This window comes from Phoxinus phoxinus (assembly GCF_949152265.1).
Source record: "Phoxinus phoxinus genome assembly, chromosome: 1".
Classification (NCBI taxonomy): domain Eukaryota; kingdom Metazoa; phylum Chordata; class Actinopteri; order Cypriniformes; family Leuciscidae; genus Phoxinus; species Phoxinus phoxinus.
This window is the reverse complement of record NC_136876.1, coordinates 19,405,021-19,431,366: the sequence shown is the minus strand read 5'-3', so window position 1 is coordinate 19,431,366 and position 26,346 is coordinate 19,405,021. Positions and strand designations below refer to the sequence as shown.

Sequence of the window (26,346 nt, the reverse complement as noted above, 5' to 3'; positions counted from 1 at the left end):
CATAACAATGGACAAGCGGTGGGACAAAATGGGGGCCTTTTCCTACATAATGGCAAGTCCTGATAACAGCAACACACCAACAACTAATACATGCAACATACTCTAAATACAAGCAAGCAAGCTAACTTTTGAGCACAGTCTCCACATTAGACAATATTTGGATTTGAATTTTGAGATTAGTCATTATAGTAGAAAGAAAAAAACACATTTCTGTTAATGTTATCATTTTGTTTTAAAATCTACATACAACCCTTTTGAAGGATAGGATAGGTAAGAGTAGGGTAAAATGTTGCCCCCTTAATCTAAAAGGCTTAATTTGTCATGTCACCTTATATTTCTGTATAAGAGAAAAGTAAAAAAAGAAAAAAAAAAGAAAAAAAAAGAAAGAAAAGTGTTTCAATTCACTTAAATATTCAGATTATTAAAATAACCTATTTATGGCTGGTTTATGGGTACCTTGAGGAACCTGTGGGTAGTGGTCAATAAAATAGCTCTGGGATAAAATTCTAAGTATTCATTTTACATACATCTAATTTCTCAGTGCCTAAATGACAACATAAACAGTGGCACAACTTACCCCAAAAGCCCCAAACTTATTTTTTAATTAAATCAATATTGCAAGAAATAAAGTGTTGATTCAAATTAATCTAATTTGATAGTATTCCATATATAAAAGCATAAGAGCATCCATTTAAAAAAAAAAAAAAAACTATGGTGGATCACTACAGTTCAAATAAGACAATATGACTTTGATATCTAGACATTAAACTCTGCTGTTACTGTAAGGAGAAAAACTGCTTAAAACCAGTCTAGGATGGTTAGCTAGCCTTAGAAGGGTCTTGGGCACTTTTCTTCTGGACAGACAGGAAGACCAGCAAAACACCTTAAGCTAGTTTAAGACATAGAAAAACCAGTTAGATGAGGTAGCATCTAATGCTCAGTGTTGAACAGAAACTTGCAAACACTGGTTTGTCTACTCGCTAAATGCAAACCAACTTGATAAGAAGAGATCTCGACTTCGTTCCCAACCGTGTGTCAGTAAAGCGACGTGATTTATAACGCGTGTATGTAACGTTAGAGTTTTCCTTTTCCTGACAAGCTCAAAATGCATCGCCTTATAAACCTTTGACACCAACAAAGTCTCCCGACATCGCACAACGACGTACAAAGCCAAAAGTTTGTGTAACGCACACCCGGAAAAACACTGCCTACTATACACAACAACAGTATTGTAACGCACCTCATCAACTTCACATGAAAACATTGAGCAAATTAGCCAGCTAGCAATGCAGCTAAGTTATTTAAATAGCGGGGGTGATGCAAACAAACAAATACAACAAAATAACGCTCTTAAAACACACGTCGCGTGTCTTTTTTTTCATACATGCACGCGAACAGCGACAGTGTGCAGGCGCGAGACTCGCCGCACACCGCAGCGCGTGAACATTATTATTTACCGTTTCCATCGCTCGCGGAGACCGACAGAGCCGGGGAAGACAATTTAGGCCTCTTAGCTGAAGGCGGACCGGGGTCCAGCACATTATCGGCCATAGTTTTCCTCCAATTTAGTGTTAATGCATATATCCCGCGTAGTATAGCCCTTCCTGTGCAGTCGCGAGCCGATGTGCGAATGAAATCTCCTCGTTCACGAGCTCCGGACGTATTCCCGTTTCCCTTTCATGGGACGATACATGCATACAATGCAATGCAATGCAATGATTCAATGTTCAGTCCACCTTTAATGCTCCCTTTTAAGATTTACTAGTCTTTAGTTCCTCAAAGTATGTTTCCGAATGGAGGAGGTGAAGGGAGGAACAGACGGTCATGCAAGCTCGCCGCAAACTCACGTAGCCTCCTCGGCGGCGGAGCAATTTTCCCAAGATTTATCCTCGCTGCTTGCATCCGTCTTTTCCGCCATTGTCGGCGGCGAGCTGAAGTGTTGAGTTTTTTTTAAGGCGTTGTGTACGAGATATCGAACTCACTCTGGTGCGACTTTCATGCAATGCTTATAAGCAAACACAACGATTTAGAATTATGTCTCTCTTTGCGTTGTAGCATGTTCAATTCCCAGCCAGCATCACTTTACTTAGAAGATTTAAAGTCCATCAAGCTCCTTAAAATTGACACGGATGTATGAATCTCTTTCGTCAATGTCTTTATTTCCTCCCAAGTAATTAAGATGGGTAGAGAGAACAAATAAATACTTGGAAAACAGGAATATAATTAAGCCATCATGTGAATGTAAAAGTTTACTTTCATCATTTCAAGACAGTACTCTTTGCAGAATAAATAACATGAGAAATGTGCATCCAAGGACTGAAATGGCTTGCACAAGCTATATCACTTCAGATGATTCCAAACAACTTGCATATGTCAGTGTCCATGTCTTAGTATTTTGCAAAAACACCTCAAAGTGATGACAAGTCAAATGATTTATTGTGCATTCACATCTGAATATGGCTCGTGCGCCCTCTGTGTGAATGTGTCCACTGCACGAGTTAAAAGTGTTTGCAGAAAATCTCTGACCATTGCTCTCCACGAGACCACCCTGCACTACTGCGCACAGCTCTCGCATGCAAAATGCAAAGAAAAAATAATTTCAAAAGTGGCTGTCTAATGGACAGAACATGTAGGCTATGCAAATAAGTCGTTCGCCTGAAGTGCAAGAAGATGTTGTCTCGCAGTTGTGCAGTTCGCTGAGCACGAGCTAAAGAATGGGAATCAAGTGAAGTTGGTCAATGCATTTGCGTGCATTTCAATGAACTGTCAGTCACATCGAGCAAATAAGAATAATTTGTCACTGCACGAAGAGCCTTGCGGAGCATTAAAGAAAGAGCGAGAGGAACAGCGGTGGGTCGAAAATAGAATGAACCGAACCGAGGTGGGCTTCAGTAATATTTCGGGTCAGAAGCATCTGCCGATCCGGGTGATATTGCCAGCTGCACCCCCCAAAATCTGGGGGTCCTCAAACCCCTTTCATAGGCTTTGTGATGCTGTGAACCCCCCTGCGCGTTCATCCCTTTTTAATTTCTCCCTTCTTTTGCACAGTTCCTGCAATTTTTCCCACTTTCGCTGTCGTCCGCCAGCAACCGGCGATGTGATTTCGCAGATATTCCCACTTCGTGACGCTGTTATTTTCCTTTTTCCCCTGACGAGCTTCCCTTCGTTTAAATGTATTGCCCTCTTCCGCCTCTCCGCTCCGTTTAAAAAAAAAAAAGAACAGAAAAAGAAAGGAAAATCCGGTCTGCTTTTTTATTTTCACACTGGAGAATCTAATCTTGCTCCGTTTCCTCCGCTAACCACCCGGTTGTGTGTTTGATCCGGTTTGGATCCTCGAGGACGGAGCCGGCGGCGCTCAGAGTCGCAGTGGTCGGCGCTCGAGTGGCTTTTTTTCGGTCGCTCCTGCCTCCTTCACTCTCTCCGCACAAACAAAATGGCGGCTTGTTGTTTCTACTCCTCTGGCTGGGGGGAGGGAAGGTTGGAGGTGCGGTAACATTAGTAAAGGGGGGTGGAGGGGGAGATGGCGATCGGGATTTCCCGGACAGTGCTGTTTCCGTACTGTTTCGGAGTTGCGACTGTTCTGGGCGGGTGCAAGACGGCGTCCAGCATCATAATCATCATCATCAGATGGTGGAGTCACTCATAGAAATGATGCCCAAAGTGTGACTTGTTTAGCAGAATATTACTCGATTTGGCTTTCTACCTGGAGGGACAGTGAAGCCCAGGGGTCAAGTGCCCTTATAAAGTGCAGTGGAGAAAGAGGCAAGAACGTGCAGTGACATTTTTGGCTGTCATATCCTTCTGAGTGGTCTCAGATCAGAGGCTGTTTCGCATAAGCTTCCAACCTTTTTGGACATCATAAGTAAATTCATAGTCAGCAGCTATAAGCTCAAAAACTAGACCACTTTTTTTGGGCATGACCACATTATGAATCATCTCAGTTTAAGGATTGTGTCTCAAATCTAAGGGAACTGACTATGTAGCCAGCATTTTTTTTTTGGCATCATCGTGTTCAGAGTCAGTTCAGCTAAAAAAACTTAGAGTTGCTTTTACTCACACAGCATTTGATGCACCTTGGCATGGTCTGAGTAAGCTCAGCTCAAACACAAAACCGTTTATGTAGACACTATTAAACGAGTTCAGAGTGCATTCAGCTTATAAAAAAAAACTTATTCAGCTGTCTACCTAGACAGCATTTCTGTGCGTCATAGTTGTCTTAGTTCAGGGGCTGTTTCGACAAAGCCTAGTGGGCTTTCAAGCTTGACTGTTTTTGATGTCATAAATGCAAAGTTGATAAACTAGGCAGTGTTTTAGACATGACCACATTACAAATCATCTCAGCTGAGAGACTGTAGTGTCCTAAATGATGCATGCACTTACTACAGTAGTCCACATTTAAAGTGGGTTAAAAAACTTCATCAAAGTTGTCTTAAGACAAGAACGGGTATTGTTCAAAGTTCATGTATAACTTTGATTAAAGGTTTTGATCCACTTCAAATGTTGACTACTGTATGCACTTTGTACTCAACCGTGTAGTGTATGCATTTTATAAGGTTATTTTGGAATTCAACATCAGAAAGTGCATCCCAAATCGGGTACTTGTGCAGATGTGCACTATTCTATGCCATTTTGTAGTATAAATAGTGCGAGTAGTGCGTTCACACTGAAAATTCTAAAAAGAAAAAGAAAAGTGTGGAACGTCGGACACTTCATGCACTCAACTGTCGCAACTTTAATTACGTAGCGGAGGGGGAGGGGCTATCAGACTCCGATGTTGAAAGACAAAAATAAAACGTATAAAGTTACACTACACGGTTGAGTACATACTGTATAAGTGCATAGTGTATAGTTTGTCATTTGGGACACAGCTAGAGTCTGCTAGCCCCTCCCCCTTCACTACGTAATAATTAAAGCTGCAACAGTCGAGTGCATGAAGTGGCCAACATTCCACACTTCATTTTTTTGTCAGTTAATAAAGTGGATCATCTGTGTATTGCACTTTTTTCTTTTTTGAATTTTCAGTGTGAACACACTACTGCATTCTACATAACAACATAGAATAGTGCACAAGTGTTGGAACATACCTTGTGTCTCAAGACAGCAGCGTTACTGGACATCATCCTGAGTCATTTCAGTTGTGCCTATTGTGGGCTTCCAACCTAGACAGCATTTTTAATATCATAAATTCATTCAGCTTAGCTTAAAATCATTGATTACCTAAGACCGCATTTTTGGGCATGACCACATTACGAGTAATCTCAGCTGAGAGATTGTGTCTCAAAATCAGAGGAACTGACCGTTATTTTGGTGCATAAACTCATTTCACTGAGATTTGTATCTCACAAGTTCAACTCATTGAGCTGACTATCTAGACATACATTTTGAGAACTTTCTGCACGTTCTGACTGACCTAAGCTAAAAAAAATAATAAAAAAACGTGTTTTTGGATCCCATCAACACCTTCATAGTCAGCTTAGCTCACGGACATTGCTTAACTAGACAGCATTTCTGCTCAAAACACAAGGAGCTGACAATGTAGCCAGCATTTTCAGGCATTATAAGAGTCAATTCAGCTCAAAAGCCTGAGTGGCCTACCGAGACAGCATTTCTGGGCCTCATTGGCATGTTGAAAGTCAGTTCAACTCAAAAACCTTAAGTCGCTTACCTAGGGATACATGCATTGTAAGTCATCTTAGCGGAGAAATTGTGTCTCAAAACCAAGTGCGATGCCTACATAGACCTACTTTTTGGGCGCCATCTACATGTTCTGAGTCAGCCTAGTTAAAAAAAATTAAAAGAGTAAAAAATACTCCAAACCCAGTGAGCTGCCTGCCTTAGACAGCATCATTCCAATTCACTTCTGTTCAAAAATCTATACACCCATTGAGCTGCTTATATAGACTTCCTTAAGAGCATCACAAACCCACAGACAGTACTTTTGGGCATTGGAGCTAACCTCAAACAAGCTCAGCTAAATCAGAACATGCTTATACATTTAAAATATGCTGTGTAGGTCACAATCATTTTTTTGGTGATGTTAGTAACTCTAGTTTCTGATTCACACTTGCCTGAGACTAAATTTGATACATATTTGTGTCAAATACACAGCAGCCCAAAACGAATTCTGATTTGTTATCCGAAACTTACTGAGGTAGGGGGCACTATTTTTGTATGCATATGTATTGTGAAAAGCACTATACATATTTAAGACTTCATTCAGCATGAATGTCATCACTTTTAATTTTTTGACTTTTTGACTAAACTACTCTGCCTTAAAACCAAGCAATGTTAGTATAACAAACTATTTGCTACACCAGACACGTCTTGGATTCATTAAAACTTTTAATTGCATTTAAAATATGAACAGAATCAAAATGTACCATTTTTGCAAAGAATCTGATCAGTGACTAGTTATGTGTTTATCTAGCAGAATGGAGTTTGTGTGACAATTGACGAATTGTGTTACATCGCTACTTTTGAACTGAACTGAATAAACATTGAACTGACTCAAGCTAAACAATGACTGCTGTCTTTTTAGAGCTGCTTTACAGCTACATTTGAAATGTCTCATATTTTATGAAGTTTTCATTTTTTTTCACTGTTTATCACTGTGAAGCTGCTTTAAAACAATCCGTTTATAGAAATAAAGGTGGCTTTACAAACTACAGCAACAATCAAGACCTAGGAATTTATTTTGACAACAGTAAAAAACACATTTATGACAATAAAAACCTCAGCAGACAAACAAACTCAAGTCATAATCACAAGTGAAGAATCCCACAGTGAAAGAGATCAGTTCTCACACAAACAGGAATAGTTTACCATGCTCATTAAATCACAGTCACCTGTTTGTTTCTCCATCTGACCTCATTTAAAGTCTCCTATAAAGCCTCATCCTAGATCATAGGTGTGCAAATACAGAACACAACCCATCGTAACCAACTAGCCAGCGTAGGAGTGAACTGCCATCAGGGAGACGTCGCACGCTGTCCAGACACGTCTGGCTCTTAATCTTCCAGAATCCTCAATACTTAACTGGAGCGAGTTCTCTGAGATCCAGACCTCATGAGTTCACAATTAAAGAACTACTCTACACAAGACGGAAGAAACAGACTCGTTCTGGAAGGACTTGCTATCGGTTACTCTTTCCTTTCAGTCCTCTCCTTGTGCGCAAGCTCTCTCCACCTCGGCGATGGTTTTCGGGGTGTGTGCAGACAGAATAAGGGGTCCCCCATTGTCTTGAATCACCACGTCGTCCTCGATTCGCACCCCAAGACCCCGGAATCGCTCTGGACATGAGCGGTCGTCCTCGCTGATGTACAGTCCTGGGTTATGGGAGCAAGAGAAGAGAGTTTAGAGCTTCTGTTTTGATGCACAAATTCATTTTCTTTCTTTTTTTTCACAAGCTCAAATGCTAAGGAGTTGAGTGTTACTTTGAACAGTATGCAAAAGTCCAACAGTCATTATAGTGCATTCAAGATACATGTCTGTGGTTAGCGGTATTATCTAGCAGGGTGCTGTATGAATGCCCTCAATTCAATCCTAAATTGACTAGATTGCTCCAATTATGATCAACACCTCTGTCTTCACCTCAAATGCACTTGCAGCGTGTTGCAATGTGCACTTAGATGATTGTTTTAGTTGTACTGTACAGCTAGTCTGTATTTTCGGTGTATAGCTGAAATAAAATATTGTTTACTATGAATTTTATGTTATATTCAATAATGTTCAAAGTTTTGAATCATTAAGACGAAATGGCTTCTGTTCACAAATGTGCTTTTAACGGATTAAAATACAGTCGAAAACAGTAATGTGCAATATTATTATTACTGTTTGAGAGATTTAGTGTTGCACATTTGTAATTTTTTTAAGTGTAAGTTTTTCATCTAATACTTATATTGTAGTTCAGCTTTATTTAAATAAAAAACAGTTTTAGTACACAACAACACTGGAGAGAATTACTTTCTATTTGTATTATTCTTTTATTTTATTTTTATTTTTAATGGCAAAGCCTCATTTCAAAAGCCATTATTTGAAAATAATGTTACCTCGATCTTGTTCTTAAGAAATCATTTTTAATATATTTAAATTTGCTACTTGAAACTTGACTTATTGAAAGCACAGTTGAAAATGATGGTGCTGCTCAATGAACAATATGGCTGCTGGAGTATTGAGTAGACTTGCATTACAAATCACTTTCAAGTCCAATTTTGGTTTTAAAAAAGGGCAAAAGAAACGCATTTTCTAGAAACTTATCAGACTGTCGTTGTTTTGAGGGATGAAGGTTACTCCATGCAAGAAAAAGCCACATCTGACACAGGCAAGTAAAATAAAAAGGGTAGAATTGGTCAATCTTAGAACAAAGATTGAATGATAAATCATTATTGTGGATGGATGAATGTAGTGCTGAATTGATGGATGAACTCAGGTGGTGATCTGATCGAAAAGTCCACGATAAGCACCTTAAAATCACGCCTATAAGAGGTGCAACAGAAAGCATGAGATGAAACTTCATACGATTATCTTAATAATCTGACTTCCAGAAAGCATTCGTTGATGAACTGAAAGTTTGATTTGAAACAGACATGCAACATTATGGCCCTGTTTACACCTGAAAAGAATAAAAAGACATTTTGAAGAATGTGGGTGACCAGACAGTTGATGGACCCCTTTGACTTCCATAGTAGGAAAAAAAGATACTATGGAAGTCAATGGGGTCCATCAACTGTTTGGTCACCAACATTCTTCAAAATATCTTCTTTTGTGTTCAACAGAAGAAAGAAACTCATACAGGTTTGAAACAACTTGAGGGTGAGTAAATGATGACAGAATTTTCATTTTTGGGTGAACTATCCCTTTAAGATGCGTTTTGGTTGATCGGATCAAGTAGACGAGGGAGACACATTCCCGTTTACACCTGGTGTTTTAGGCTGCGTTTACACTTGGCATTAACATGCGACCTGTATCTGGATGTTGTCCACATACACTTGAAAAGACAAGTGTAAACGCGCTTCTGATCGGAATGTTATCCGATCAGCGTGTCCAGTTTCGGAGGTAGTCGAGGACGCATTGTGATCGGATCTCAGTGTAATGTAAACGCAATCCAGCCATCGTGTCTTCATTCACAGGTGGACGTCATTTAAATCCCCGCCCAGTTCCCCTCGTGCTGTCATAAAATAATGGCCAGACGCAGTTTAGACAATATATATATATATTTTAACCTTACAATAAACATTAAATATTTAAAACAGTTTATTTAGACTTACATGATACTGTATGTGTCATTTTTCATTTTAATTGAACATTATCTGAACGAGGCGATCGCCTGTACAATCACAGATGTGAGTCATGAGATCTTAGTGAAGAGCGTGCGCTGCTTTGCCAGAGGAATAATGGCAATAAACGTTTTATTTTTAAATGTTTTAAATGTTGAATGTTTTTATTGTTTCAGCATGTTTATTAAACTCCCATTTCTGTTAATATAGTCATTGCATGCTATAACCTTAAACCCCGATGATCGATGATGTGACTTATATGGTTATTTTTGTATGATCAACTCTGGAAATATTCCTTCATTCAAAAAACATAATTTGATTTAAGGATGGAGATTGCACAGGAAAGTAAGTGAAAGTGCGTGAGTGAAAGCAATTGGGACATTGCTTAATTTGTATTATCTTTACTCTTATTGGTGTCGTGCTACAGACCTAATTTAAATATTTTGCAGGAAACAGAAATCCGATCGGTTATCCAGATACAGAGGCTACTTAATATGAACAAATGTAAACGCATGGTGTCCTGATTGGCTAATGATCCGATCTGCTTGATCGGATCATGGTGATCGCATGTTAATGCCAAGTGTAAACGCAGCCTTAATCTGTCTCTTCTGTCCACTTTCAACCCCTTCTGTCCTGATTTATACAAGGGGAGGGTCTATAGGCGGGTAAATGAATAGGCTTTTTCAGATCTTTCAATCTAATGGACGAAATAAACTCGCGCAATTTACATTTGAACGCGCCCGGACATGACGGAAAAAAACACAGAGAGCAGCAGCTTTCGTTTCCACTCTGACAGCCTCAAGACCAAATGTTAGAACTCGTAGAACATCGTGCTTGGTACGTTTTTCCTCTTCAAACCAAATTGGGGTCTCCAGCCGACAAAGTTTAAATCCCATCTGGCTAGTGCACGTCCTATAACGTTTACGCATTAGGTCAGTAGGCGTCTTTTGTGACCGTTCGAACACATTCGATCACATGAGCGTCGACACTACGAAAGCAATCCGGTCCAATGCGATGCGTTTTGGACTACCTCTGGAAGTGGTCAAAACTAAAGTGGACAAGCTCATAACATTTTAGACCCTGTTTACACCTGTATTTAGCGTCGTCCACTTGTGATCCGATCGACCAAAACACATCTTAATGCCAGGTGTAAACAGGGCCTATAATAGACCATTTGTGTGTTTTCAAACGGCGATGACGTGTTTTGTGGGCGGAGTCTACCTGGTGGCAATAGCAGTCTATGGAAGCCACAGAGTAAAAGAATAAAAGGGTAATTTCAAGTGTACAGTATATCTCACAATTCTGACTTTTTTTTCTCACAGATTTTATCTCACAATTCTGAGAAGAAAAATCTGATTTGCGAGATTTAAACTGCCTTCTACCTTTTTCTCTCAGAATTTCGCATTTATACCAATTCTGACTTTTTCTCTCCCAATTGTCATATAAACTAGCAATTGCAAGAAAAAAGTCAGAATTGTGAGATCAAAATGTCATGTGTTATATTTTAAATGTTATCTATGTAAAATGTTTTAGGTTTAAATATTATTTCATAACTGTAGGGCAAATACATTATGTCCCCTATGACCTGCATATGTGAATATTATGTAGATTTAATAGTAGTACGTGCTTTAATAGTAGGGTAATCGTCACAGGTTTCATCAGTCCAGTCTGTCCGTTTAATGACTAGCAACCATAAACTTCTGTTTCGCTTTAAAGGTCATCTTTGACGACCGTATGCTGCAAAAATGAAGACCATATTTTTTGCATTCCGATTTGGACATCCAAAGTCACAACAAGGCATTTTTTCTCTTATTCCGTGAATATCACAATGCGCGTGCAGCTGCAGTGACATAACGTTTTTAATTTTTGAATGAACGTGATCTCTACCTGGCTCTACTGTGATCACCATGCCCGGCTTCAGCGGTTGTGAACGGGACAGCTCAGGGGTGTCATGAACGTCCATGCCCAGGTAATGACCCACGTGATGGGGGCAAAACTGCCGAGCAGCCTGGAAGGGGCAAAAGAAAAACAACTGAATTGAGAAAAACAACTGAGTGTGTGTAATGTGATCAATCACAAAACTCTGAACTGGAAAAGTGATTGAAAGTGAAATAAGTGCACACCTACATCCTCGCAGTCGCAATGGGCTAAACTGACCAACATGTTGGTTAGCTGGCCTCACTCTTTAAAGTGAAAGGTGTCTTTTATAGCAGTATGGTGCTTTACAGACACTGTAAGTGGTGCTTGGGCATTTAAATTGGGCAGGAAGACTTATAGTCATTTCCTGAATACAGAGCTTTAAGGAAGTTCAATTAAATAAATAAAGAAGGCTACGAATTCCTGGTGTGTCAGCGCTGTGAACCAGAATCTCAGGTTGGTGTAAGGGGCCTGTGGTACATTTTGCAATATATATATATTCACAACCGATTATAAGACAAGCGTGAATCAAATCGCATGCGGTCAACATGCACACTAGGAAGTTTAATCTTTGTCCAGTGTCTGTGCTATTTTCTCTCAAAATATTATGACTGATAAAAATGTCAGTTTTTTCGAGATAAAAACTCGTTTAAAATAGAGTTGCGAGTTTCTCTTGATCCTTTCACATAAGCACTTAATGTGTGTCTATTATTGTTGCCATCTCCAGTCGTTTTTTATAGTTGTTCTTCCGGTGTTTCAACTTCTAATTAGTGGCAAAACATTCAAAACAAGCACTTGCGAGTTTGAGCTTACAGAGAAAATCGTAAAGTACGCACATACTTTGCTGATGATGAAATTCATATCACACATACGCAGACTCAATGCAGATATTCAACAAATAAACAGGCTAAATATTACTTATCTTTTTTTGCATAAAATTATCACATTAATTTTCTTAAAATATATAGTTGAAAGTGGGCGAGTTTGCTAGAAAATAACTTATTTAATGACTGTAAAATGGCTTTGGTTCTTTAAAAATGTAATTTAAATACGCAAAATATTGGAAGTTTTAGCATGTTGACTTACCTTCCGCAAGGAAAAATTTGTATCTTAAGCACGCAACTGAAAATATAGTTTGGGGTCAGTAAGACTTTTTAATGTTTTTGAAAGAAAGAAGTCTCTCATGCTCACCAAAGTTGCATTTAATTGAAATGTTGTAATACAGTAAAGTTGTGAAATATTATTACAAATTAAAATAACTGTTTTCTATTTAAATATATTTAAAAATATAATTTATTCCTGTGATTTAAAAACTGAATTTTCAGCATCATTACTCCAGTCTTCAGTGTCAAATGACCCTTCAGAAATCATTCTAATATGATGATTTGCTGCTTTATTATTATTATTATTATTATCAGTGTTGAAAACCGTTGTGCTGATTCATATTTTCGTGGAAAACAAAGATTCCTTTATCTGAAATAAAAACTTTTTGTAAGACAATAAATGTCTTTTTCACTTTTTGTCAATTGATTTCTTTATTAAAAATAATTCATTTCATTTTTGTTTTTTAAATCTCAAAACTTACATAAAAACAAAAAACAACAACCCTTTGTTCAGTAAAAAAGCCCCTCATGCCCCCAAGTTGTTGCTAAGGTAGTCCTGCTTACTTTCTAATCATAATTTAATGTGTGATTTTTGCTAATATTTGATTTGAAATGGAATTTGCTGATATTTGATTTGAGTATATATATTGATATACGTATATATTGATTATAAAAAAAAAAAAATTAGTGAACTTTCCCTTTAAACAGCCAGCTTTTTAAAACAAATCAGGGTACCTTCAGTGTGTCTGTATCACTGGTGCTTTGTGGGACGATCCCGAGCTCTCGGAGCTGCCGGGCCAACAGCGCGAGCATGCTGGAGTATATATAGTCCAGACTGACGCCAGGATTGCACTGAGACAGACAGGCCAACTGCACCTCCAGCACGGCCTCATACAGCTCTCTCTGAGCAGGACTGAACCTGGAGACGGCACACGGAGCAAGCTCTGGAGCGCTGATTGATTACTTGCTAACAGCGTGAAATTAAAGCTACGTTACGTCTGAGACAATGAGAGTTCTGTTGAAAACAGACTTACTTTCCATTCACCGGCCAAGTGCGTGTGATGTCGCTCACATAACCGAAATATTCACAGCCCCCATCCAACAAGACCATTTCTCCATCCTGAGAAAGAAAGTCAGTTCAATATTGTGATACTATTTTATTGTGTATTTCGTACATTTGCCTTGTGAAAACCAAACATGCACACAAAGCTTACATACACATGCCATTTAAGAACAAGAGAAACATGAAAGAGAGACTTCAAGTTTCATCCTTGTTTATCTTATGAATCTGTTCTAGACTCTGCCTCTTAGAAAAGGCTCCAGTAATGATTATAAGCGTGTTTGGTACTTCACCTTCACTATTTGGTTGTTGTTGATGTAATGAAGTGTGTTGGCTCGGTTTCCACCAGCAACCACAGGAGGATATGCCAGGAAGTTTGCGCCATGAGCACGGCATTCGAAATCAAACTAGACGGAAATACAAAAAGAACAACAGAAGAGAAAGGATGAAAGGCGGCAGAGATGTTAGTCAGCATGTGGGCTGGACACAGAGTGCACTAAAAATGACTCTCCAAGAGCTTGCTGACATCATTTGTGTTTCTGTGGTACATTTTCAGTTCTCAGGCGCTCCATTACCTCTGTACGGCCCAAAGGCCAAACAACGGCAACTTCACAAAGTAATTCCACCCCAAAACTTCAGAGCTACAAAAACCTCTGAAAGGCTTAAAAATAAATAACAGGCACTTTCTGCAACACACACACACACACACACACACACACATATATATATATATATATATATATATATATATAGTACTGTGCAAAATCTTTGGCATGTTAGTAGAAAAATGTTTTTACGTCAGTTATTTATATCTTTTGCTGTAGTGTGTCAGTAGGAAATATAAGTTTGCATTTCCAAACATTCATTTTGTCTTTAATTGTAATAACCCAGTGAGGTTTTTGTATACACAAGGAGTCTGACAACAGCCGATATAATCTGATCTCACCGTCATCGAGTCAGTCTGGGATTACATGAAGAAACTGAGAAAAACTGACCTGCAAAGCTCCCTGAAAAACTATCTGCAACTGGACAAAAGCTGTTTTAAACACAAAGGGTGGTCACACCAAATATTGATTTGATTTATAAATCAAATCAATTTATGAGATAATTTTTTCAAGTTTCCTCACTTTACAGTGCCTAAAACTTTTCACAGTACTGTATCTCTGCATGTCAGTTTCTTCAAGCGTCTTGGAGACGTTGCCGCACTTCCGGATTTAGTCTGTCTCAGTTTTTTCTGTTTCTTCATCAATCCCAGACTGACTCGATGACGGTGAGATCAGATCATACCGGCTGTTATCAGACTCTTTATGCATAAAGAAATCTCACTGGATTATTACAATTAATGGCTAAATTAATGTTTGGAAATGTAAACTTATATTTGCTTCTGACACACTACAGCAAAATATATAAACAACTGGCATAAAACCATTTTTTTGGTGAAAATACTAAATGTGCCTGAGACTTTCGCACAGTAAGCTAAACTAAATACAGGTGTAAATGGGGTCTAAAATGTTTTGAGCTTGTCCACTTTTGACCACTTTCAGTTTCAGAGGTAGTCCAAAACGCATTCGACTGGATTGCTTTCGTAGTGTAAATGCTCATGTAGTCGAATGGGTTTGATCACTGTTCACACTCTAAAGGTTGAGTTGTCCACTTACATTTTTTATGAAAGCAAGTAAAATTCCCATCAGTCTCATTTCCAGCATCTCCACCCGTTAATGGTATTCTTTGGTGGACATGAAATTTTGGGAATAAAATGACCCAACACTTTTGTCTTGCTACAGCTAATTTCGTAGCTAGCATCTTATGTATCTTAAATAAACACAATATTCTCTTCTCTTTAAATATTAACCTTGATTTATTTAAATTATTTGGTTTATGTAACATAGTTCATCTATTCTAAAAACGATATTCTCTTTACTGACACTGCTGTCCTTGTAACTTCTGGAAAAAATATATATATTTGGGAAAAATCAACATGCACCAATGCTACATTTTTCTATATATCCTAATCATTTGTTAACAACATGAATTCTTTATTTCAATGAGCTCATTATTTCTGCCTTAAATTAATAAATTGTTTAAATTAATACATTCTTAAATAACTGCGTGATATGTATATGTACATTTCAGAAATGCATAACTAAGACACAGTCACCTGATAACAGATTACTCTAAATTGTAATGTAGACATGTATTCTCTGTAAAGCTGCTTTGAAATTATATGTATTGTGAAAAGCGCTATACAAATAAATGTGAATTTAATTTAATTGAAAATGGTTCAGTGTTGTGAAAATGATGGGTGGTAATGGTGTAAAAATTTGTACTAATTAGATTACCGTTCAAAAATTTGTGGTCAGTAAGATGTTTTTTTTTATGAATACTTTTATTCAGTAATGATGCATTAAACTGAGCAAAAGTGAGAGAAACAATTTTTATAATTTTATGTTCCAAAAGATTTCTTCAAATAATCTGTTTTTGAACTTTCTTTCATCAAAGAAAACTGAAAAAGCATCATAGTTTGCAACATTGATAATAATAAGAAATGTTTCTTGATCAGCAAATCATATTATAATGATTTCTAAAGGATCACTTGACACTGAAGACTGGAGTAATGATGCTGAAAATACAGCTTTACCAACACAGGAATAAATTACATTTTAAAATATATTACAATAGAAAATTGATTTTTATAATTGTAATAATAAACAATATTACTATTTTTACAGTATTTTTAATAGTATTTAAGTTTGTCTCCCAAAAGAAAGAATCGTCTCTGAACCGCCTTTACGAGTCGTTGTTGTTTCCAATCCCACTGCTATACGGTTCTACTTCATTAGACAAGACATTTGCATAATGTTGTACGTTGTCCGCCCGCGAACAACTTGACCATTTTATTGACGACTGCTTCTCAAATCTAGCAGTTCAACGCGGCATTCTCTAAACGCTTGCTCTTGAAAGACAGGTCAGTCCCAGTTTATTTGGACCAGCTTGCTCCTCAGAATCACAACCTGCTGTACGTATGAATAATTATTGAAGAATATATTTCTGCCAGGTGTTCAAAATACGTATTTTCGTGTTTTAAATTGTGTAAGTTTTCGGCTAACTTACTAAAATACTACTTGCAAATAAGCTGTGTGCCACTATTATCTAAAAACTGTCTATTAATGTAGATTGTCTGTCGGATGGAGCAAGATTTGTTTTGAAAACTTTAAAGGGGTCATGAAATGAGAAATCAAATTTGAGGTTCCTTGAGGTTTTGACATATAAGAGGTCATCATTTCTATAAGAATATACTGAAAGTTTCAGAACTGAAAACGTCCTTGTTAGTCCAAAATCAGATTGTATTGTTACCAGGCCCAGCGAACGACTCGTCCTGGAATGTGACTCGTACTTTATGACGTAATAAAGTAGTGAAAGACCGCCTCTGCAGAAGAAAATCAACTTTCTGGCATCCGTGAGATGAGTAAGAGAGAAGCACAGGGTCACTCGCTGGACGAAAAATAACATTACCATCCAAAGGATCCTAATGCTGGGAATGTGGTTATTTATTTTCAACAATGTGAATGTCTCAGTTGAAACATTATTTATTCGTATTCGGTACATTTCACTGGATTCTTTGGCAAATCAGTCCGCAAACTCGGTGCAGGCTTTTTACGATATGGACTCGACAGTAATGCCACAACATGTAAGCAACCGTGTTCATTCTAATGCCAGATCTGTGACCAGTGATTTCTGATCTAATGATTCACGTAGCTACAGTCGATGTTCTTTGTCCTGTCAGTAAATCAAACCAGTGACTAAAACGGTCAACTTCACATTGTTTCTCTTATTAGGGTGTAAATAATCTGTAATACATAGAAAGTGATCAAAGAATGCTCCGTTTACAATATCTGTAGCTGTCAATCAAACTGAGTTCTGGACTCGCACCATTAAACTCCCATTACATGAACTATTACATGAATCATTACATGATTAAACTCCATTACATGAAAAATAATAATCAACTAATCTCTTATTTACATTGTGTTTGCACTGTTAGTTATGATGAAAGCATTCATTAGTGTGCAGAAATAGAGTTGCAATGAAGATCATTGCTTACATGTCTGTGATCGGCTATAGGGGCTTTCGCACCGGATAGTTCTAGGAACTTAATTCTAGGAACTAGCCACCAGGATGGTTTCCTGGGAACTAATGGTTCCCCTAGGGAACGTTTTCCTGCATTCGCACCGCCAGTAGGAACTCTGAAGTGAAGTAAGCCACACTTGTTGTTGTGACACTTATTTTGACGGCGTAGCGGACCTTTATTTTGATGGCGCTGAGAAACGCCAGAGCCTTAAAACACAGTGCTCGCATTCTCTGTGTTCATTAGTTTACGATCTGTAAACAGTCCTGTCTAATACGTTATTGAATAGAACTGTTATACATAGAAAGACAGTATATGCAAATGTATTAGTGTATGCCGTGTGGTTGATGTCCGGTGTTGCTAGCTGAGCAGAATAATCATGTTTCTCTTGGTCCCCTCAAAAGTTGCATTGGATTTTCTTCTCAGCATAGAGAGGCCCATCTATCACTGTTTTCCATGTTCGTAGAGTTAGTTTGTGGAGTAAATATATTGGTTATAGCCGGCTATTCTGTGTGTTTACACAGCCTTTTTAAAAAATGGCGGGTACTGGTGGTTCACGGCGTACACTAACGTCACGGATAGTTCCTATAGTGTTGGTTTAGACCCTACTCTGAAGTAGGAGCTAAATTAGTTCCTCCAAAAGGAGTTCCTAGAACTGAAATCAATACTAGATCCTGCGGTGCGAACACGCCAACATCCGGGTACTTCCGCCAATAGTTATAGGAACTATGAAAAGGTTCCTCCGGTGTGAAAGCCCCTTATGTTCGTCACTGCAACCTTTCATGCCACGATCTAAATATAATGCCATATATCTAATTGTAATTATCACTTTTCAAAAGTAGTTAACATTGAGAGCAGTAATAGACTGAGAGAGTTCCACATGTAATACTAGTTATTTCATATGCAAAGCTGTCAGCCAATCACAGCAGTGGGCGTTTACACTGAATCTCACACAGACACGCCCCTTCAAACAGAGCGTTAAAATCAGAGGCTAAAATAAGGCTATAGGAAAAATGTCTTTTATTTCTAAATTATGAAAATTTATGAAGTAAAAATCATACCAACATTATAAGTGCGCCCCAGGAAACATTATAAAACAATAAAACAATGCAGTCCATGAGCCCTTTAATGTTACATCAGTCATTCACAGAGCTCGGCTAACATATGCACCGTTATTGATACGTTAATTAATACAGTTCCCGCATGTGCACCGCGATAAATTAGAAATACACACACATATGGGTTTGTTGATGGACATACACTTGTCAATGCGGATAGTGAGGAATTAACATCTGTACCTCAAACTGAGTAAAGTATCACTGAGAAACGTTCTGCTCAAATCATCCTTGCGATGGAGGTTCGGGTTGAATAATTAGTTCTTCAAATGTTTCATCATCGGACTCGCGCTCGCATTGATACGGTAAAATAGACGTCATAGTTACCGTCTTTACAGTGTACAATCGCTGAGGACTGAGGAAGCCTCATGAGCTGAAGTTCAGTTATGTAATGGGCGATAGCTTCCGACACGCGTCTGGCCAATCAGAGTAGCTTTCGGAAAGGAGGGATTTAGAGAGGCTGATTCATCCATCGAGTCGTTTTAGAAACAATGAACAATGTAGTGAACCTGTTGTAGAAGACCTCCAAAACAAAATTAAGAAACTTTAAAATAGCAATTTTTTTTAAAAGTAAAAAACTAAATCTGTAATCACGATTACTGATTAATCATCTGATCATGTTTATTCAATCTAATCACAATTATTTGAGATAACCGCAATAATTGTGCAGTTTAAATTTCAATCACATTTTCCAAAGAATATTAAAAAACACTGTTGTAAAGTATATAAAGATAGTCAAAGGTTTAAAGAGATTCAACGATTTGTGGGTTTAATTAGACTGCATATTATATTATATTATATTATATTATATTCTTCAGATGCAAAAGCCTCTGTGCCATCTGAAATTTTCTTCTAAAATAAGCATTTTTATCAAGCTTGTATATTTAATTTGAGTAATTTCACTTTAATGATAATTAAATAGGTAATAGGTAATTTTCATTGCCATTAGAGTGAAATAACTGACCATAAACATACAAGCTTGATAAAAATGATTTTCAGGTGGCACTTCGCCATCAGTGACATGAACAAAACTGTTACAAAACATTAAATTGTTAATCACAATTATTTGTATGACAATTAACTGTCAACACAAAATTCATGATCGTGACAGGCCTACCTGGAGCAGGAAAATGCCAGAAGTTGATGAAACACCAATATAACAGTGTCAGGGCTCCAGACTAACCTTTTCACTGGTTGCACTGGCGCTACCAACTTTCTAAGTTTTTCGCACCAGCACATGATTTGGTCGCACCTTTTTTTTTTTTTTTGCTACAACATAGATTAATCAATGCATGCTGATGAATAGTTGTCTCAATCTTTTCAATTTAATATGACTTATAGTCCATTAGGAATTCAGGAAATTTAGGAATTATGCACAGTTACTTCCTGGTTTTCAATAAGCCAGCTCGAGCATTTCCGGTGAACATTCTGTTCACTGTACATCCACACAAAACCATAAATTATGGTTGACTTTTTAATGTTGTATTTATATTTTAATGCCGTTATCACACTTACCTAATTTGCCAATAAAGCAGTTTTATTGATTGCAATAAAGACTTGAAGCTAATGTGAATGTTGGAATAAGAAACGCGATGCCTGTAATTGGACACGCAAAAAATGTTCAGCACTTCAAATGTTATTTTTAATATGACGACCAAAAACTATAAATATATACCAATAAATATTAAAAAATCACTAGGTTTAAAAATAAGTGAAAATCAAAGTGAAGTATCAGGTATTCATAAAAGTCTCATGAAAAACAATAACTGTCAGTCAGTACAGCCAGCACAAGCTCACTGATTTCAGAATCAGCACACTTGTGAAAACTCTAGTTTTGTTCAATAAATTTAACTAAAGTACTCACTAATCTTTATCGTTTTCAAACGAAAGTGTGAATGATGATCGAATTTAGCTGAGGAACACGTCTGTCTTTTTTTTATGTCGCCATACATTTGATACCAGCCAATCAGAAAGATTATAGAGATGCACCGATTACAATTTTCTAGGCTGATTATGATTTTTCATTGAGTTGACCTGCCGATACAGATTTTAGCCGATTCCGATTTCATTTTTCTAACCATTCATTTTTTACAGCACACACAAATATTTATTTTATTTTTCTATTTTTATTAAACACCATATACTTTTACCCAAACTGAATAATAAAAACAAGTTTAAATGGGTAAATTTCATAAATATATCTATATTTTTGAGTCTTCATTTTCTTTTCTGACATAGCCTACTTCAGTTCTTGTTAAAACACACTAGACATGTAAATAATGTGCATTTTAGGCACTTTTTGTGTAAAATCATCAGATTTCTGTCCATCAACAGTGTGCTTTCACTTTAATTGAGCGTGAGCAGCGCAACGAAACCCGCGCTTCACTGCTGCTCACGCGACGCTCCTGCTCGCGGTGTGAATGCACTCATTGATTAACATGCACGCCACGCTGAAAAAATACGCGCTGCTCACACATGCGGTGTGAAACGGACGTTTCCTACATGTTCACGTAGGAATTCACGAGGTTTCCTACATGTGCGTTCCGTGTGCACGTGTGATGCTGATGTTGCGCGATGTTAATCATGCGGCGCCCGAGTGCATTTGACTGGCATAAAATTGGCATATATGTCAGACTGATTGGCCGGTCGCCTAATCTCTAAAAGATTAGCATTAAAAGTATAATGTTCAGATAGGCTATGCAACAAATGATTATAATGCTATTTCATAACAATTCTCATAATAATATAATTTTTACGTTTTTCTTTTCTTTTTTTTTCAATTTGCTGCGGCCCCCCAGGCGCCCCCTGGCGGCCCCCACTTTAAGTGACTATATTATGATTATAAACTAAGTATTAAAATATTTATGCTGTTAAATCTTCCTCAGGACATTGAAGATACCAACACACCAGCAAGTGACATTTCACCGGAGGTTTTCCAGCTGGCTAATATGGAAGTTTTAAAGAATGCTCTGTGCATAAAGTCCATTGACGCGTTTCATCATCAATGTGCAATCAATGCGCGTGTACTTTTGCTCTCTAGCAGTTAATAAAGTCTTGCGGAAGAACACAGTAGCCGGAGTTACTTCTCTCTGTTAATGTCTATGGCAAGTCACGCAGGCACTGTGCTCCTCCGCAGCGCAGCCGACCCCGGTCTAACATAGTCCGAATATAAACACTTATTATAGGCGTGCGTACCGTAGTGTTAGTTTCAGGATAAGACAAAAACACGGTTTGGAAAATGGATTCATGATGTACTCGTTCGTTATATAAATTCTGTTCATTTTGAAACACAAAAAGTTAAGGACTGCAGCAGTTACAGATAAAATGACATTCTGTTGCGACCACATCAAATTCTAACTCGCACATTGTCAAAAAATGGTTGCATATGCGACCATTTTGGTCTCAGTCTGGAACCCTGAGTGTACAGGTTGCAAACCACAGAACCTTTTTACCACATTGACTGTTTGTGTGTGTGCTCATGCATTTAGTCCCTCGGCTCACCTTTGCATAGAGAACGGCCTCATCAATGTCTCCTCTTGACATGACCATCGTCTTCTTAAATGCCTGAAGAAAAACGCATGGCTGATTATAGCACATGTTTGGCCTCCTCAGGCAACTTATACTTTCACCAAGTCCCTCATAACTGAAATGATCAATCTTTACATGAACAGCTTATTTTTCTTATTAATTTGCCACACCATACGGTACAGTTATTAGGGATTTATGACCTGGGCAGTGATCCGTCCTGCCTCCTTCATCAGAGCGACCTCTGCTGGGCTCTTAATGGCTCTGAGGGAATGAGTGAGGGGTCGGAGAGACTTCGTCAGCTGTCCTCCTTCCAATAGGGGGCGCACATGGGTTTGGTGTAACCGTGGATGGCAAGGCTGAGAGCTGTCGTACCATATAGTTCCTCCTAAGAGAAGGAGAAAAGAGTAAGATACTGATGCAAATGCAAACCTTGAATCCATGTAAATGTAGACCTGTTTTTCTTTTACCTTTTATGCTTTTTAGCACTACGCCCAGTTCCTCTGTGCTGTGCACCCGCTCTAGACCTGTTAAAGCAGCTGCTCCGTCTTTCCCAGAGCGAGGCCCGTCCCAAAGCTCTCGCCCCGGGTCTCGTCGTGGCACGAACAACACGGTCTGGTCCGGCTTACCCGATCCGTACATCACCAGTGCGCTGTCCGGCTCCATAATTCCCGTCAGGTACAGGAAGTCCTGGTTCTGGTGGAACGGGTAAGGGATGTCATTGGTCATGTAGCGAATGGGATGCGATAGGACGATGACAATGTGGGAGGAGTTTGAAGAGGCTCCAGAACCTGTTAGTCGTTCTGCCTGCATCTCGATCAGAGACGCCAAGCGCTGCCGACGGAACTCAAACTCCGTCTGGGTGAGACCTGGCGTCACCTCACCTGTGAGAGGAACATTTGCAGGGTCATTAAGCATCCCGTTTTACATCTAATGATGATAATAGCCATCACTGGGATAAATTACATTTAAAATATATTTGGACAGAAAACAGTTATTTTAAACTGCAATAACATTTCACAATATTACTGTACTTGTGATCAAATGAGGTCAAGTGATTTCTTTCAAAAGTATAATCTTACTGACCCTAAACTTTTTAACAGTATTGTACTTCTAAGTGAAACAGAATACAGGTGAAACTCAAAAAATTAGAATATCGTGCAAAAGTTCATTTATTTCAGTAATTCAACTTAAAAGGTGAAACTAATATATTCTATAGACTCGTTACATGCAAAGTGAGATGTTTCAAGCCTTTATTTGTTATCATTTTGATGATTATGGCTTGCAGTTATGAAAACCTTTTCACAATATTCAAATTTTTTATTTGGGGTTTTCATAAGCTGTAAGCCATAATCATCAAAATTATAACAAATAAAGGCTTGAAATATCTCACTTTGCATGTAATGAGTCTATAGAATATATTAGTTTCACCTTTTAAGTTGAATTACTGAAATAAATTAACTTTTGCACGATATTCAAATTTTTCGAGTTTCACCTGTATTCAATGACAAAATAAAATGTGTTGATGGGAATTGTATTTTATTAATTGGGAATTAATTGGAAAGTGAAAATGGGCATTACATATATCATTATATTAATGTTAAATTAAATTACAAGATTTGTAAAGGCTGTATTACTTAGACAATAAAAAAAAGGGTTAAAAACAACCTATAAACAAGGGCTAAATAGCTATTAGACTCTATAAATCGATTCAGCCAAATATTTCAGAGGCGGAGCAAGATTACAAAGACATTTTTTCATTTTCTTTGGAATAATGTGTAAAGATAGTCATTCATGATGAGGCCAGGAACACACATTAAAGGGTTAGTTCACCCAAAAATGAAAATAATGTCATTAATGACTCACCCTCATGTCGTTCTAAGCCCGTAAGACCTCCGTTCATCTTCAGAACACAGTTTAAGATATTTTAGATTTAGTCCGAGAGATTTCTGTCCCTCCATTGAAAATGTATATACGGTATACTGTCCATGTCCAGAAATTTAATAAAAACATCATCACAGTAGTCCATGTGACATCAGTGGGTTAGTTAGAAGTTTTTGAAGCATCGAAAATACTTTTTGGTCCAAAAATAACACATAATAAGACTTTATTCAGCATTGTATTCTCTCCCGGGTCTGTTGTCAATCTGCGTTCAGGACTCCGCAGTGACGCTGATGGCGTAAGACGCTGATGACGTGTTATCTGGTGCGCCCGAGCTTCGTTTACAGTCTGAGGGAGACGCACGCTATATTCAAGCTATTCTACATTCTTTGCGTGGATATAATTTTTTTAATGGTGCGTAAATGTGCATGTCGCGGATGAGACACTTTTACAGCGTGCGTTTCCCTCAGTCTATAAATGAAGCTCGGGCGCACCAGATAACACGTCATCAGCGTCTTACGCCATCAGCGTAACTGTGAAGGATTGACAACAGACCCGGGAGAGAATACAATGCTGAATAAAGTCTTATTTTGTGTTATTTTTGGACCAAAAAGTGTTTTCGATGCTTCAAAAACTTCTAACTAACCCACTGATGTCACATGGACTACTTTGATGATGTTTTTATTAAATTTCTGGACATGGACATTATACCGTATATACATTTTCAATGGAGGGACAGAAGGCTCTCGGACTAAATCTAAAATATCTGTCTTACGGGCTTAGAACGACATGAGGGTGAGTCATTAATGACATTATTTTCATTTTTGGGTGAACTAACCCTTTAAGAAAGTCATAAGGGTCAGTTTTATATTGACTTCAAATGAAAAGGAGAGCAATCTTGGTTTCTCTCTCACCGTGTTTGATGAGGTGAGGGTGTGTGTACGGGCTTGGCTGTCCCAGGTATCTCTGAGGAACTTTCTTGGTTTTCCATCCCCCTGTTTTCACAGACACATTCCTGCATGAACACCACACGTACCCTGTACAACAAAACAACACAGTTTGCATTACGTCTGTAATCTGATGTACGCTACTGTTCAAAATATTGGGGTCAGTACATTTACTTTGTTTTTGAAAGAAGTCTCTTATACCAATGTTGCATATATTTGATCATAAACACAGTAAAAACATTAAGCATTATTTAAATTTAAAATAACTTTTCTAATTTACTATATTATATTTTACAATGTAATTAATTCCTGTAATTAAAGGTGTATTATTTTCAGCATCATTACTCCAGTTTTCAGTCACATGATCCTTCAGAAATCCTTCTAATATGATGCTCCAAAGAAAATTCTTATTAACATCAATGTTGAAAACAGTTGCGCTGCTTAATATTTTTGTGGAAACCTTGATACATTTTCTTTAAGATTTGGATGAAATTTCAAATGAACAGCATTTATTTGAAATAAATAAAAATCATGTAACCATATTAGTCTAACTGTCACTTTTGATTTATTTATGTGAGTGAAATGAGGGGCTTGATTTCATCCATTTGGAATAGATTTGATAGTGAAGGGATTTCCCTATATGAAAGCAGATGTGTTAAAAAAATAAAAGAAATGCATGACCTTCAAAGGAACATCAACATCAGTCCAAAAAGGAAAGTTGTTTCATAGCAGAGGTCAAGCAAGTTACTATACTTTTATAAAAGGTTTACAAACTCTTTGTTTTCTGTGGAATAACATGCACTGATTTACATTGCTCACAATTATGCCAGTTAACATTAAGACAATAAGCCGGGGTTTTAAATGTGGAGAAAGAAAACAGAAAAATACTTCTGCACAATGAATGGCTGACTTCACCACCCAGTTAAGAGTTAGAACATCCCATTGTAATGAATGACAGATCTACAGTAAAGTACGTGTAAGTGTATTGCTTTACCTGGACTCCAGAGAGAGCGAGTAAGGCACTGGACGGCGGCTCTCAGAGTCCCGCTGCTGGAGTACAGCATTGTATACAGATTCCTGCTCAGCTCCACTGATCTGCCACCATGAGGTAGAACACGTTCGCACAACTGTGTGTATTAATAATACATGTACAGAAAATATGTCAGATTTTTAACCTAAAGGTAACATACTGAAGGAACAGTGCACATGTAAGTTTAACTCCTTTTTACATTTACGCATATACACATGTAAGCATTATCGCGTGGAAGGTGACAGTGTCACTGACTGTGCCATCATGTAAGACTCAGTCTGAGCTACTATTGGTGGATTGCGAGCGGCTACGGCACTCTGATTGGACAACTCTGTTATGACAGTTAAAATCTGCGACTCTGAATGAA

The 26,346-nt window shown here is 37.9% G+C and overlaps 2 protein-coding genes across 22 annotated transcripts in view; both read right to left on the bottom strand.

The window, feature by feature from the left end:
* Nucleotides 1–3,452, bottom strand: part of ep300b (EP300 lysine acetyltransferase b) — a 39,624-nt gene extending 36,172 nt beyond the window's left edge. For 12 of the 20 annotated variants that reach the window (XM_079605654.1, XM_079605669.1, XM_079605670.1 and 9 more), the window contains exon 1: nt 1,458–3,446. In XM_079605654.1, the coding sequence (XP_079461780.1) occupies nt 1,458–1,551 (94 nt within the window). In that variant the 5' untranslated portion in view covers nt 1,552–3,446. Of the gene's footprint in view, nt 1–1,457 lie in introns of all 20 variants that reach the window. The other 8 variants (XM_079605665.1, XM_079605662.1, XM_079605668.1 and 5 more) reach the window with 3 other exon arrangements.
* Nucleotides 3,453–6,326: 2,874 nt separating this feature from the next.
* xpnpep3 (X-prolyl aminopeptidase 3, mitochondrial) lies at nt 6,327–26,263 on the bottom strand. Of its 2 annotated transcripts, none has more exons than XM_079635916.1 (10): nt 25,944–26,263; nt 24,917–25,039; nt 22,592–23,005; nt 22,325–22,509; nt 22,098–22,160; nt 13,649–13,762; nt 13,330–13,415; nt 13,031–13,214; nt 11,163–11,283; nt 6,327–7,325 (listed from the first exon to the last, which is right to left on the bottom strand). In XM_079635916.1, the coding sequence occupies exons 1-10, from the start codon at nt 26,011–26,013 to the stop codon at nt 7,153–7,155; spliced, it is 1,533 nt and encodes a 510-aa protein (XP_079492042.1). In that variant the 5' UTR covers nt 26,014–26,263; the 3' UTR covers nt 6,327–7,152. The 2 variants fall into 2 exon arrangements, with proteins under 2 accessions (XP_079492042.1, XP_079492043.1); XM_079635917.1 differs by having other exon boundaries at nt 24,917–24,997; nt 25,944–26,243.
* Between the last annotated feature and the right edge of the window lie 83 nt (nt 26,264–26,346).